The sequence below is a fragment of the Sciurus carolinensis genome, chromosome 19, assembly GCF_902686445.1.
Source record: "Sciurus carolinensis chromosome 19, mSciCar1.2, whole genome shotgun sequence".
NCBI classification, from domain to species: Eukaryota; Metazoa; Chordata; class Mammalia; order Rodentia; family Sciuridae; genus Sciurus; species Sciurus carolinensis.
The window spans coordinates 17,021,803-17,038,152 of record NC_062231.1 but is presented as its reverse complement, the minus strand read 5'-3'; the positions used below and the strand labels follow the sequence as shown (position 1 = coordinate 17,038,152).

General features: G+C 41.3%; 1 protein-coding gene across 2 annotated transcripts in view; it reads left to right on the top strand.

Annotated features, from left to right (window-relative positions):
* Grm7 (glutamate metabotropic receptor 7) overlaps window positions 1–14,791 on the top strand; it is a 902,155-nt gene extending 887,364 nt beyond the window's left edge. For both annotated transcript variants that reach the window (XM_047535033.1, XM_047535032.1), the window contains one exon: window positions 13,660–14,791. In XM_047535033.1, coding sequence (XP_047390989.1) covers window positions 13,660–13,709 — 50 coding nt within the window. In that variant the 3' untranslated portion in view covers window positions 13,710–14,791. The remainder of the gene's footprint in view (window positions 1–13,659) is intronic.
* Window positions 14,792–16,350: the final 1,559 nt, after the last annotated feature.

Here is a 16,350-nt window from a genome sequence, read left to right as displayed (position 1 = left end):
TTGCTTTATAAATGCAGACACTGGTCAATTCTTGACTATAAAACTCAGTAGCAAGTGAAGCAGTAACTCACTTCAGCTGATCTAAATGACATTCTTCTGGCACTGATCAGTAGGCATCTCATTTATTAAACCAAAATGGATAAAAGCAATATATGAGCAAGTGCACATCTCAAGCTCCAGCAACTGATCTTGGAGCTAACGTGACAATGCCACAGTGAGGTTCCTGAGCAGCAGGGGTCGACTCTCCAACACTGCACACAGGCGACGGTCTGCATGTGAGAGCAGCAGCGGCCACTGATGATGTGTGCGGTCTTCTCCTGCACCATGCTGGACAGGAACAAACTGTCATTCTGCCATAACAGACTGTCAAATCCCTGACTCCCCCTTTGGAACCAGCTGACTAGCAAAATCTCTTAAAGCATAGGTGTCAATATTACATCTGCACAGATAGCACAGTGGCTAACAGTTGCTGTGTGACTGGACAGAAGTGGGATCACAGTGACAGTGATTTGACAAACTCCTGTTTTCAGTGAATGGATAGACTGTACTAGTTGTTCAGAGATCTCCTTAAGCTTCCTTTAAGATAGTTTCTGGAAACTTAATAGTGTCCAAATCCAAACAGCACAGGTAGTTTTGTTTACAGGCAGGCTGACCAGCTTTGGAAAGACCTCTTTCTGTCAAAGGAAAAGTTTATGTTAACACAATGTGTCAGTGGTGCATGCATGTGAGTGTGTGTGTGCGTGCGTGCATGTGTGCATGTGTTAGATTCTCTAAACGCATCCAGAGAAGACTAATCATTGGGTATGAGGAGTTTTATCAAACCATGTTCTAAGAGTTTTACCCACAAACTCCTTTAATCCTCCTAACGCTCATGGAAGATGACACTCTAAATATGTCCATTGTCTAGGTGAGGAAACTGAGGCATGAAGAGATGCTACTTTGCCTAGGATCATACAGCTAATGGTAGCTATCCTTGGCTTTCTATCATCCATCTGTTCCTACGGCTCCACCTTTGAATCTGGTGGCTATTTTGATACTCACCATCAAATTAGGAGTCTCAGGTTTATCAACCCACAAAAACTATCCCACTTCATTTCCATCTTTTATTTGAGATACTCAGAAAAGAATGAGTTGACATTAGAACTTAGTATCAAAGATTTTAAGACAAAGGTGGAGATCATTCCTCCACAAAGTGGTAAAGCACAAATTTTACTTTGAAGATGGGGATTCTCAAATTTTCTATCTTGTAACTACTTAAACATTTGGAAAAGTAGAAAGGACAGTAGTGTTGCAATCCACCACCAAGACTTAACAATTATTAACATTCTGCCATATTAGCCTCATCTTAAAGATACACATCAACTAGGTGAGTTCAAGCCACGATGTCCCCAATTTCTCACCCCAACTCACCAAGTGTGAAACATCTCAGCCAAAAGCAATGTTAAGTGTTCTCTTCCCTTCTTCTAACAGAAGCTGCTCTCCTAACTGAAGAGTTTCATTCAATCACTTCTTGTGAAAATGTAAAACTTTCCTTTTCCCTTTGACTAGGTAGCTAGAAGAACTGTCTGATAGGTGGGAAGTCAGGGGCCAGTCCATACAAGGAAAGAGAACCGAGGCAGAACTCTCAGGGACCTCTTCTTCCCACCTCTACCTCAGAATGAAGGAGAGAGACTGCAGGACAAAGCATGAATCAAAGGCAGATTCCAAGGAGGGCCAGCTCAGTCACCAGCGGCGACTACTCCCAGACTATGGGCCTGTCTTCTGCCTGTGCAGTTTCCCCTGTCCTCAGTTATTCCGCTTTGTGTGTCAGGCACTCTCACAGGTCCTGTGGATACAATGGTGACCTAAAGTTGACATAACTAGTTAATATTCTAACAGGGAGATAAGAATACAAATTAAAACATAAATAACATAATACTTTAAAGGGTGCTAGTGATATCTGATGAAAAATAAAGTGTGTAATGAACTAGAGAGCACGGGGGAGTCAGTTTTATAGGGGTGACTAAGACAGACCTCTCTAAGGAGGAGACATTCCCACTGAAACCTGGGGGTGCAGCTCAGTGGCTCAGCACTTCCCTAATCTGAGTGAGGTCCTGGGTTCCATCCCCAGTACCAGAAAAGAGAAAATGAAAACCATAAGAAAGAGAAGAAGCCACCTTAGGTCTATCTAGGGAAAGGGAGGACCAACGTTGCAGAACACTGGCAACCTGGAGTCAGAGGCTCTGCCCCACCCACCTCGCTCCTCTCCTGTGCACAGTTTTTATGGAGAAGTAACTCTCTCTACGTGACCTCTGGGGCCTGACTTACAATTATTGTCCTGATTCTTCCATGTCTACATTTTCTTAGTCGTTAGCCATGTTCCTTTGAATAAATCAGTTTCTAGGTCACTGCACATGAGTGCACACACACACACAGAAGGAAAAGATTCCGGTTGGAAAAGACAGGAAAGTAGCAGGCACCAGTTATCCTTCTGACGCAGACCATGGCGTTTGCGTTTCTGCCTCTACCTACCATGGCACACCAGTGATGATTCTGTGGGTGAAGGAAGCTGGGCTTCTGTAGAGAGGTGTGCCCAGCTGGCTTCCTGCCAGGGACTGAGTGGACCTCATAAAAGATAAAAGGTGCTCAGAGAAGCAAGGCTTAGACCACATCAGCCAACTACCTAGCAAGCACTGCCTACTTCTGACAGACATTACCAATCCATCCCAGCACTCCCTTCCTCTGAGACTTGATCTGATGACTGGCATAGTTTAAAAGTCAAACCCCTAAAACAGTTGAATAGAGGTGTTTAATTTCTAAAGCAATTTCCACCCTCAAGTTGGGGGGGAAGGGAGAGTCTTTCATAGGCTTCCAGTGGTGCAATCAACACATGAATGTTTCAGAAAACATTTTAGGGAGTCATTTATCACAGGATGTAGATACATAGAATCCACATAGATAAAAAAGGAAGGTCTCAACAAATTTCTCAGGGTTTTTTTACAAGTAAGAAGCCTGGAAGAAATGCTTACCCTATAATTCATAATGGGTCAGTACCTATAATGGCACATTTATTCAGTATTGGGTTGTACTAATAAAATATGAAGGAAAGTAGAGGGAGTAGATTGCATTAGACAGTCCTCACAGAGGCCTCTTCAAGGATTACTTCAGAAGAAGCTACAAACATCACCAGAGGCTCCCTCTATCTTTGAGAAAGCCTGGAATGAAGGGAAAAGCTGTGGGTGCCCAGGTATGAGAGATGGTCGTGGGCACCTGCCCGTGTCTTGCCAAATGACAAACAACAACAAAAAAGACCTGTAAGTTAATTGCAATACAAAAAACAGCAACATTATAGGAAATTTAGCTTAAAAACAGTAAAATGACTATAATTCAATTACCCTGATAAAGCATAAATTTCTACCAAATTTTTATCATCACAAGTTTAAAATCTATATATACATTGAAATGAGGAACACTCCAACTCTTTGTATAAAATCACCATTCATTAATGGTGATTTTATTAATCCCTCCTCTGCAATACACACACACACACACACACACACACACACACACACCTATATCCATGTATCCATGTCAACATAACTATATGATCATATTACTGGTTTGGACTTGAAATGTTCCCCACGTCCCTATGTGCTAAAAGTTTGATCCCCAGCCTGTGGCACTACTGAGAGGTGGTGGAACCTTCAAGAGGTGGGGCTTAGTGAAAGCAAGTTAGGTGACGGGTGCATGTCCTTGAAGGGGATATTGGGACCTGTCCTTTTTCTGTCCCTTTTCCTCCCAGCTCCAGGAGGTCAGCAGCTCTGTTTTACCACATGCTCTCACCACGATGTGCTGCCTCACCAGCCTCATAGGCAACAGAACCAGGTGACTGTGGATCAACACTTCCAAAACCCTGAACTGAACCAGACCTTTCCCCTTTTAAAGCTGGTTTTCTTTCAGACTTTTGAAGCAGTTTTAGTCTGGTATTACTCATGATTCTGTAACCTGTTTGTTTCTACTACAGCTGTGGCATAAGCAGCTTCCACGCTGGCCCACCATCAACTCCAGGGCCTTACACAGGCAGCCAAAGGATCTACCACTAAGCTACATCCCCAGCCCAAACATTCTGATAGATTTTCAAATGCCTGATCAGCGCCAGGCACTGTGGTGCGCACCGATAATCCCAGTGATTCGGGAGGTTGGTGTGGGAACACTGTTAGGTGCCAGGCCAGCCTCAGCAACTCAGCTATGTCCCAGCTCAAACAAAAGACAAGAAGAGCTGGGGTGCAGCTCAGTGGTAAAGTGCCACTAGTTTCGATCCCCAGTAACCCCACAAAAGAAGAGATTTAAGAACCTTCTGGTGTTAGACACATTTTAAAATTCCTAAAAAATACTGCACATCTCCACAATATCTTTATGCATATGACTTCTTTCTTTTTTATTTACAATTTCTTAATGCATACTGTTTCCAATTAAAAATATTTACCTCAATAACAGAAACACCATGAAGTTCACGGTTGTCTTCAATTTCTTTGTTTATAAAGTTTTTGTGATTAAATGAACCGACAGATTAATATTCAAATATATTGGTGATATACACTATCACCAATGAGCTTCAACTGCTTAGATCAACGTATTATTTCCATGTCTAATTGTGAACTGTTCACATTCACACAAGGTCTGTGTACAAGATGTGACTTTCAAGCTTTACACCTGACACCCACTTAGCCCAGAGGATTCTGGCCTTCTAGACTGTGAGTTCCTTAAAGACAGCGATGTGTCTTATTCCCTGTGTCCCCAGCAACCCGTGTTTAAAACTTGTAAGACGTTTCTTTTATATTGGTGGAGGGTATCAGATACCAAACCTTCCATCTTCTAGGGACAGGATCCCAAAAAAGGAAGGAAAGTTGTTTCCTCCACCTCTTTCTAGCCCAGAGGGCTTCTCTGGCATCCCTTACAGTGCTCCCACATGTGCAGTCAAAACAAGGGTCGCTGAAGTCAGTGGCACAAAACTGTAGTCCCAGGAATTGAGAGGCTGAGGCAGGAGAAGCACCTGAGTCTAGGAGTTTGAGACCAGTGTGGGCAAAACAGACTAGTTCTCAAAAAGAAGAGGGTGTGTGCGTGTGGGGGGAATGAACGTGAAAAATCTCAACTGCCACCACGCACATATCCCTTTCCACATTAGAAGCAAATGAGCAGGTGCAGTGGCACACACCTATAATCCCAGCAGCTCGGGAGGACTGCGAGTTCAAAGCCAGTCTGAGAGACTCAGAGAGGCCCTAAGCAACTCAGCGAGACTGAGTCTCTACATAAAATTTTATAAAGGGTTGGGGATGTGGCTCAGTGGTTAAGCACCCCTGGTAGCAAACAATTGAAAAAAATGGCTCAGGGATGCTTCTGTGTGAGAATGACCTCGTTGGCATAGAGCCCACTGTAATTCCAACTTGGAATCCGTGTATTGCAAACAGTCCTCTCTATTCTGTCAACATATGGCTGATCCCCTCTCTGGTAAGTGCCTTGCCAGGTACACCCCCATTTTCGATCCATCCCCCAGGCTATTATTATAGGGAAACTCAAACACTGGTGAAGCTCTCACAGTACATCTTAACACCTCTATGCAGCATAAAATACCCTCAGTCATCTGAGGTGAAAATCCCTAGCAGTCTCTTTTCTGGCATTTTTTTCCCCTTTCTCTTACCACATGAATCTTGTACTCAAACATCAAATTATTTGCAATTTTCTCTAAACCTTAAGCTTTTCCATGGAACATGCCTTTGCCTGTGTGGTATTCCCATCTAGGATGTTCTTCCATGCCTTCAACAACTACAGTGGCCTGAAGAATGTCCACAACCCACTGTTCAAGAAGTGGTGCACTGAGCAGATATAGTAGTGCATGCCTGTAATCCCAGGGACTTGGGAGGCTGAGGCAGGAGGATCACAAGTTCAAAGTCAGCCTCAACAACTGAGCAAGACCGTTTCAAAAATAAGTAAAAAGGGTTGGAGTTGGAGCTCAGTGGTAGAGTGCCTAGTGTACACATGGTCCTGGGTTCAATCCCCAGTACAATAATGATGACAAAAATAATGGTATAGTTCAATGTTCTCTCCTCTTTGAGACATTTTCTGCATTGAGACAGACACTTTTTCCCCTTTTGCTTCTTCCTCCATGCATACTGTGTCCTTCTGTTCACTCATGGGTTCCAGTCTCTGGTCTTTCAGCTTCCAGGTCTTGGACCTGCATACACTTTATGAGCCAAGCACTTGCATGGCGCCTCTCTTAACCTCCTCCTCCAAACTCTGCTTACACCTCATCCCCTCTGAGCCTTTACTCTGTCCCTACTCATGGAGAAAATGCACGTGGAAGAGGAGCCTAAAACCATATCTGACACACAGTAGCTGCTCAGTAAACCAGGACGGAGTACCAGGACAGAGACTATGTTTCTCAGCCTTTATGCCACTGCTCTATCACCAAGTTCACTAGCACCCTCTGAGTTCTTAATAAATTTGGATAAATATATATAAGGGAATGAAGGAATTGATTGTGAATCTCCTGTGCCCAAATACCAAGGCCTAGAATTCAGCAGAAGCTTTTCTTCCAGCAACACCAAGTATTCCTCTGCTACTATTTCATCACGGTTGCCTTATTTGTAACATTAGCCTTAAGACAGACTTTGGTGCACTGCTTCAATCTTGAATGCTTTATTGCACTGCATCCATAATACTCTCCAGAATGCTCACATCTATAATATATTAAAATTGCAAGATGCACAGGCAAAGTGCATAACAAGAAAAAAGTAGCTTCTCTGATACGGTAATTTACTGCATCTCTTTTTCTTTCGAAAGCAACCCATATACAGCCTCAAATTACCCAGATTTGAACTCAGCCAAGCTTAAAGATATTTGGAGACAGAGAATCTATTGGCTTCAAAAACATTATCTAAGAACTATGTAAACTTTTGCTGGATGCTTTACATCTTAGAGTACAAATGAGATTTTTTTTTTTTTTAAAGAAGCACTAGAATGTTCATTTACTCTTTTGGGAGTGGAATTGACAATTGATTTCTCAATTGTAACCAAGCTATTTTGGCCCTACTTGGATGCTAAAAGGGGAATAAGACATGTTATGGTTTAAAAGTTATAAATGAAATCTGAGCAGTTACTTCATGCTTCCAGTTGCCCCAAGAAGGACACAGAGGAAGTCAGGGGAAGTCCGGTCAGGGGAAGGTACCAAACCCCAGAAGTCCTCACACCTCACACTTTTAGAAGTCATCTCTTCTAAAATCCCCCAGAGGTGACAGTGGCTTTAGAAAGCAAAAGCTCCTCTAGTCATATTTTCCACATATGTTCAGCACAGAATACCACACACTTCCTAAACAATGAAAGAAAAAACAAACAAACAAACAAAATACTACCATTCTAACTCTACAGTTCCACTACCGAGGAACCAGGGGTCATTCTCGATGTGTCCAATACAAGGAAGGAAAAGGAGGAAAACCAGGTCTAGAAAACTAATCAGGGAATCCAAGAAGAGAAAAGGTAGAGGAGAGCACTGTAGGGAGGGAATGAACAAGTCTGAGGATCTTTTTGCAACTAAAGGGTTCCCCGTGGTGGCTGAGAACCAGAAAGGACTGTTAGGAGAAGCTCTGACAGGAACCTCAGCCACCAGAGGAACATCGGCTTTCTCACTCTTGTCTTCCCAGGGCCCTGAATTTGGTGTGAAAACAACCATCTATACTGAAGTAACACCTGGCCCCACCGTCCTTCCGACCTTGAGTTCCAGCACACTGACACCTCTTCAGCCTCCCTGGTGGAAGTACAGCCTGCTTTTCCAGGGCTCTGCCTCCTCCTTACACCACCCCATGCTTTGGTTCAGTCAAACACCTCTTCACTGAGGAGCGCCCGAGGCTGCGTGCAGGACACCCGTCCTTACAGCACGTCTCCAAGCGCTTCTCATGGGGCGTGATCATTTTCTGTCCTGTCACACAGGTCGCATCCCATCTTACTCCCTTCTGTGTCCCTGGTTGAAAGCAAGCAAGTGTGCGGCATGGTTTTCTCCCTGAGGTTTTCTAAATGGTTTCTTCTCCATCCTCTTGAACTGGATTACTATTGTCTACAGAGATGGTAAGCTGGTCCTTGCACTCAGCTGCCCCCATCCACTGCTCTGCCCGCCTCCTTCAGCACGGCTGAAAGGTGCCAATTTTTGCCTTGGGATTTCTTCTCTACGTTGGGTGGTCTATGATTCATACATATCCCCACCACATTAAGAAGAAAACAAAGGAAATGTGCACCCCTTGCTGATGGCATGTGACACTCCTACAGAAATGTCTGCTAATAATCTAAGTACATGATGAATGAGACGTGAGCCAATAGCTGTGGGGTGCAGTCTGTCTTCTGCCATCTAACAGAATGAATTGCACTTAATAGGTGTTGAGTGACATTTGCTTCCATGGGTGATTGCACAGGGTGACAGATATCCAGCATTTGGAGTTTTATGACTGGATTGGAATTCAGGGTGATTCGGAACACTAAGTCCTTTCCCTGACAATGTTCCTGGGGTCATAAGCATAAGGACAAACGGTCCGGAATTCTCCAGGGAGCTGGGGTGTGAAACAGGGAGGAAGGAAATGTGTAGTTCAGAGTTGAAATGGAGTCATCATGAAAGCCTTTCTTTCCCCCAGTGTTGGGGATCAAACCCAGGGCCTCGTGCATGCCAAGCAGGCGTCCTGACGTGGAGCCGCATTCCATGTCTGCCTCATTTTTTGGTAATCATGCTGTTCTTTCTTGTTCAGCTTTGTACCTTTCTGACTGAGTAATGTCCTACTCCAAGTAATCAACTAAAAAAAAGAAAGGATTTAGGGGAAATCATTAGAAAATAAATTGCTTTTTCTTAACAAAATACAGCAAGTTTACTAGTTTTATTATTATTATTTTTTAATCTTAAATGAGAATTAACAGTTGAGGGTAATTGTCCCTTTTGCCATTAAGCCACAGGCTAGTGGCAGTTTACAAATGAAATGAGTGGGCAAGAACACAGAAGTCATTCCTAGAAAGTACTCCTTTTACTAACTGCAAACCATAATGTGAAGAGTTCATCTCAGTTGAAATACAAGTAAACAGAGACTGGGAATCATGGTTGGTAAGGAAGCAACAGTGAGAGGACAGGCATGGGGCAGAGAGCCTACGATGGCTTCAGGAGTCACTTCCAACCAACTTTGAGTAGGCAACAAGCCAGTATTCCCACATTTGTTGAGTTTTAGATCAAATTAACGGCAGACCAAAGTAATAGGTAGGATCAAGATCTGAGATATATCACCACGCATTTCCAAAACTGTTTTCATGCACTGCCAAGGGATTCACTGTTTAAAACAGGCTTGGGAGGGGTGCTGCAGATTCAGACGCATCTGGGAAACAATGCAGTGAACACCAGCTGCAAACTCACAGCCTGGAGACTCCAGGTGGCTTTTTGCTTCTGTATTTTTCTTGCTATATGTTTTAATTTGGTTGAAAAAACCATCTACTAAAAACGGAGGTATTCCTAATATTGAGAGTAGAGCCCAACACAAAACAGTGCTCAAAAAATATTTGTTGGATGGCCAAGTAAAAAACAAACTTTTATATAAAAATACAGAAGTCTGGCTCCTCTTGTGAAAATGTACCATCTGCCTACTGAGGTAGCTTCCCACCGGGCTCAGGTCTCTGATACGGTCTTCTACTTCACTGGTAGTGTTCTTTAACATCAGAGAATCCATGAGTGTAGATGTCATTATACTGAAAGTTCCAGGAGGTCATACACACATCCACGTGCACCTGTGAAACACCGCCTCAGGTATAATGAGGACGTGAGATTGCTGAGCAGTGGGATGCTTATCCTCAGATCTTCTAGATCTTTCCGCATGGCTTTCCTGCATGATTATTTCAGTCTTCATTCCTACCACTGTGACCTAGGAGTCCCTCTTTTTTACCTTCTCACAATATGATCAATTCGCTGATGACACAGGCACAAATGCTACTGTACTGTTGTGATTTTCATCTCTCTGATTGAGGATACTGAGCATTTTTCCATTAGTTGTATTTCCTCATCTTCAGGCCACTGAGTTATAGCTTTAACCCGTTCTCTAAAACTTAGATTCTGTTACTCATTTGTGAAAATTCAGATATCCATCCTTTGTCATCTATATATACGGCATTTTTTTTTTCCTCCTGGCTTATACCTCTGTCGCTTAACATTGCTAGTGATGTTTTCTAGCTGCCTTCTACTTCAGCATTGTTTGTTATGAAAGAAAACTGGAAAGTAAAGTCCAGCAAATTAAAAAAGCCACAGAGATTTTGCCACATTGATATGGGAAACTATACAGTAATGGTTAACCAAATCAACAAATAAAAAGATGTTATATGAAAAATAATTGTAAATCAATATGCATAGAATAACAGTGTTTTATGGTGATCAAAACCCATGCAACAACCCTGCCCACAGTGTATGGGCAGCAGTGGACACAGTGGCAGCAGCAGTGGTGAAGTGGACAAGGGAAGGACTGATGGAGGAACAGGGAGGTGTGACCATGTGTATTTCCTAACTGGTGGGGAAGGGACGTCGGAGGCAAAAATGTCAATGTATTTGCATGTGGTCTATTCAGAATGTGAAGTTTTTAAATTTTTATAGAAATCTGATCACTTTATGCATATATTTCTACATATATATGCCGGTATACACTTACTTTTCAAAATAACAAAACTCAGAACACGGAGCTTTATTTATCTTTTTATCTATCTTTATTCCTGTATCACATTCCTTATTATTTACAAAATAAAGAAATGAAAAGTGGGGTAGGGGACAGAGTCCCATTCATTTTATTTATTCAATGCTTCCCCAGCATAATATTTGTGAGATGTTTTTCTTTTCCATAGTTATTTTTTTCCTACACTTCTTTTAATGTGGGTTACCAATGTTCCACAAAACCCACTTTGAGATATTTTTGTGAGACAAAAGGGTTCACATAAAATTGAAGAAACAAATAACCTGCTGAATTTCATGTCAAACTGAGTGTTGGCTGTGATATCAAGAATAAGCTGGGACCTTCCATTGGTCAGTAGATACGCATCAACAGCGCTTTCAAAACAGCGTCCTTAGCCTGAGCTCATGGGTGAGTCTCAGTTCTCTACAATGTCTTGCTTTGTGAACTCTGAGTGTAAACGAATTTAAAAACTGCAGTAAGGACAATGCCATCGACTCCTATTCTTTCTTAAAATCTTAAACTTTAGCTTTACAAGCAAAAAAAAAAAAAAAGAAGAAGAAAAGAAAAGAAAAAAAAAAAAAACTATGTTAAAACAAAAGTATTTTCTTAACAAGTGTTTTATTGGACAACTATTTAAGCCAGGCCATTTTCTTTCCTGGACCATAAAGTATGTAACTATTCACACAAATGCAATTATCAGACACCACAGGCACTTCGTTTATTTACTCATAAGACCAGATGGTTTGAAAACAAACATTATAATACACTGGGCATTGCTGTGAAAAGCACATAATTGCCATTCTAGGAACTACATGAACTTCATTATAATTTTGCTTCAATATTCCTAAGCAATTGTGCAAAGAAAGCAAATGCAGGTTTATCATTTGCCAAAGAAATTTAACTTAAAACACATTTGTACATTATATTCCCCCATGAGAAATAGAAATAATTTAAACATTCTGGTTATCGACAGGATAAAAATTCCTTTCCCAATTTTATAAAATCTCTGAGAAGTTCCACATTATGGTGCTGTGCTAACCACACCTCAGGTAGGGGAAGGACTTGAGTGGGACCCTAGGGCAGGGGAGTCTAGTGGCAGCCTGGTGTTCCTACTGGGTACAAAGAGAGAAGTCCTGGTTCTAGAAGACTGTTCTTTCTGATCCCTGTATTCCTCCCAGGTAAAAGAGGACCTCTCTATGCTATCAGAGACTATGACCCAGGCAAAACATCTGGGAATCCTATTCTGTTCTGCAAAACATCATTTCTAAATTTTTTAAAAACAACTCCATATTGATCTTAATCTAAAGCAGTACTCTGGCTTTACAATGCAGGGGCAATATTTTCTAATTTTTTTTCTTTTTGTAAAAACTTTTCCTTAGGGATTGGTGTCTTATAGTAACCTATTTGAGCAAATGCAATTATACTATACTTTTTTCACTAGACAGTTATGTTTATTCAGCAAACAATCATTTATCACACCACAGAGGTGGTCTAATATATTGAGGTCAGTACCAGTTACTGAGATTTTTGCTTATTTTCTCTTTGGTCCAAGGATAATCAGCATGTTGGCATTTGACAAGATCTGCTGTGACTATCACAAAGTTCAGATGAGATTTTCTTAGTTGTGACAGTGAAAATAAAAGTTGCTGTATTTTCCTCCTCATATCCCAAACAAGCACATTGCTGAAGACCATGAATGCTGCTAGGACAACATCAGGGACCTTCTCAGAAGACTTGGGTCCTCCTGAAGCTGAGCCCATGTGCACATCAACTGAAGACACATCATGAGTGGATTATCATGACCAGAGTTTTCAGGAGACCCTGAATTTCAGATAATTCTATTTCTCTTTTTAGTGAATCAATGTGATATAACAGAGAAATGAGTTTTCTAATTGAAATTCCTCAGAGAGAGATTCCTAATCTGAACCCAGAAAATAAGATCAGTTTATACACACACACACACACACACACACACACACACAGACTACACAAATTTTGGAAGACAAATGTGCATTACTCAAAGATCAGATCCAAACTGTCTCAGTATATTAATGTTGCTTCCAAGTTCCTCTAAGTTCACACACAAACACATGAATTTCTGAGCTACTTATGAGTTCTCAGAAAAAGTCTTGCTACTTCTCTGCTGAAGAACAACTCTATTAAGAACCTAAGAGCAAGCAAAATAAGTTGTAAGTAAAGGATACATGACAGTTACTTTGCGTTCAGCAGAAGGTGATGTATAACTACTGAGATTTAGTGAACGAAGAACACATCTTGCTTACAGTGGTACTGAGAACTAGGACCAGTGAGTGAAAGAAAGTCCTAGAACCACCGTACCACATGGGAAAATAATTCATTCTAAATGTCAAGAAAACAAATGGGGTTTGTGCATATTAAGCTACCGGACACATTAAAGTGAACATCAAAACTTAATGGAAATACTTCTGCACATTACCATTTACAACCTAGTAATGACAACATTATAAAAGTCCCTCTACAGTCAAATGACTGTGTGAATGAGAAAGCACTCTGGGTGACTTCATCTCTAGTCAACTTAAATTAATTTCAGTGACCCAAAACGGACTTCTACCATGCAAAGGACATTTGTTATGATGAAGGGTCTGGGAGAAGACCACATGATGAAATCTGGTATAACACGGGTAGACTCTGCAAGCTTAGGCCTGTAATTAGGAAGTGTTACAACCACAGACAGGTACACTAAACTTACAGATTCAACAGGAGGAGGCTGAAGACATCTCAGAGAATACTGCTGAGAAATACCCATTTTACTGGACAAAGCGAGAGAAGCAGAGAAATCCAAAGCTGTGTATGTTCCCCAAAGCCTCATCCTGACTTGACTTTGTACCACAAACGCCCTCAGTTCTAGTCCCACCTTCTCTTTTGCAAATAAAGTCACTGCCAACACTTACTCTTTCCATTTCTTTTCCAGGCCCTGCTGCAAAAAAGAAGTATGTCAGTTATAATAACCTGGTTATCTAACCTGTTCCATCCCTTGGAACCCTGGAGGAGGAAGAGACCCTCAGTTATTCTGTCACCCAACCTGGCATAGGACTCTCTTGGTCCTGCCCGCTTCCCATCACCGGAGGAGCTTCCCCGGCCGGGAGACCAATGTTAGAGGATCCAGTGTCCTAAACAGCTGCTTTCTGAAATATCCTTACTTTATCTTGGCTTAATAAGTCACTGGCATTAGCACTGCCAACTCGGCTTGAACTGTGGACCTTCCCTACCAGAGGGAGAGTTGAGACTCAAGTCCCACCCTGGCTCTCCAGGAGGTAACACTGAGGGCCACAGGACCGATTGGGGGCTGGCCTGTCTTCTGCGTATGCACTCCCGGGCTGCAAGGTTTTGAAATTTTTCTGTACAGTTTGTGAGGACTTTTGCACTTTGCCATCTGATGTCGTACCTCGGTTCACTGTTTGTTTCCGAATGCCCTGTTTTCATAGAGCCCCGCCCTCTCAGAGGGTGGAATGTTTGGGGAAATTTTTTAAATGATTAAAATTTTAAAAAGATCTCGGCAGACAAAGACACACAGACACCTGTACATGACTGTATGGTTATGATTATAGTACCACTGCAAATCACGTTATTTTTTTTAAGACACAAAAGATATTTAAAGACCAAAAACTGTGCTGAGAAAGTAAAGCCCACCTATCTGTGGTACGATATAGGTTACAGGAAAAGCAAGCTTTGGCTAAATGGCATAGAGGTCTTGGTCCTTGGAATGCATGCAAGTAATGTATTTTACAGTACCTGTTAATCATTTATGTTCAATATTTGTATTTCTGTTCTCTTTTGTTATTTTAATTAAGGTATATGGATATTTTGCAATAATTTTAATAATTATTATGCGATTTGAAGGAAAGAAATATGGATTTTTCATGTCTTGAGGTTTTGTTCATGCCCCCCTATGATTGACCAGTGTGATAAGGACTTTGAAAAAAGCATGTATGTTTTTTACTGTTTGTAATAAGTACTTTCGTTAATCTTGCTGCTTATGTGCCAATTTAGTGGAAAAAAAAGGAAAAAAACAAAAAAAAAACCAAAAAAACAAAAGCCCTTGCTGAAGAATTCCCTCTTTCCATTCTCTTTCAATTCTGTGGTATTGTCTAAGAATGTATCAATAAAATACTTTGGTTAACTTTTTTATTTTCTGCAATAAATATTTTAGTTGTTTTTTCCCCCTTTTAGTTCTAGTTAATTTCAAGTCTTAATGTAGTAAGACTTGTAGGTAATGCTAGGGACAACCAGACTGGGTGGTAACACTGATTGACAACTGCAGTCATATGTGAAGTATGTATTAAAACCCAGAGGTGCTACTTTAGCTCATAAAAAAGGAGCAATTGCAAAGCCCATTTTTTTTGTTTGTTTGTTTGTGCTGGGGTTTGGATCCTGGGCCTTGCACATTCTAAGCAAATGCTCTGTGTACCACTGAGCTACATCCCCAGTTCTTTTCTTATTTTTTTCAGCCAAGAATCTTTCTAAGTTGCCCAGGGAAGCCTAAAATCGCAATCCTCCTGCCTCAGCCTCCTGAGCAGATGGAATTACAAGTGTGTCTCACCATGCCTAGCTGCTTCAAAATTGGAGTTGAGACCTGACAACATTCAAATATTAACTCAGCATGTTTTCTACCAAAAACTTCAAGAATGACAGAGGAAGGAAAAAATAAAGAAGAAATATTAACTTAAATAAACTGCTGTCTGGTGGCAAGTTATTGAAAAGACACTCATTTTCGTAAAAGTTAACCAAAGGATATGGTTTCTAAGGACAATCAATATGATGTATACGGTGACCAGGTTGGTCCATGGTGGATCCGTTATTAATCTTCTATCATGAACAATAAAACCAGTCACTGCTTTCCATCATTGGCATCTGTCAAACACTCAAACACTTTCTGCTGTCCCTGGGATCCCTTGGCCAAAAGCAATGTGTTAACAGAGATTAGAAAATTCATTTTGATGGCAGACTAAGGAAAATAAAACAGATTTCCTAGTATAGCCTCTCCTTTAAACACCCTTCAGGAAGAATGCAAATCAAAGCAGAAATAAATTTTGAATAATCCAACTTTTCAAACTGATGCAAAACCTGGCTCCTCTTCCTCCTTACCGTCCTTAGGGAAGTCATATAAACATTCTTCTGAATTCTCCACTTCCTCAGTCAGAAAATGATTTAACATACAGCTTCCTTCCTAGGCTTAGGAGGCTTGTTTTAGACCCTTTGCTGTGATGGAAGGACCTGACAAGAACCAGGTTGAGGAGGAAAAGTTTATTACGGCTCAGATTCAGAGGTTCAGTCCATGGATGACTGACTTCATAGCTCTGAACCCCAGATAAGACAGAACATCATGGCAAAGGAAAGGAGGTCAGGTCATGGCCACCAGGAAGCAGAGAGAAAGCTCTGCCCACCAGGAAAAAACTATAAACCTCAAAGGCACACCCTCAGTGACAAAATTCCTCCAGCTACCTGCTTAAATTACCACCCTGTTAATCCATTAGGTTGTACCTCTCATAATCTCATAATTTCATCTCTGAACATTCTTACATTGTCTAACACATGAGCTTTTGGGAGGCAACTGAGATCTAAACCTTAACAAGGTTTAACAGAAAAAAATGTCTGCAAAGGC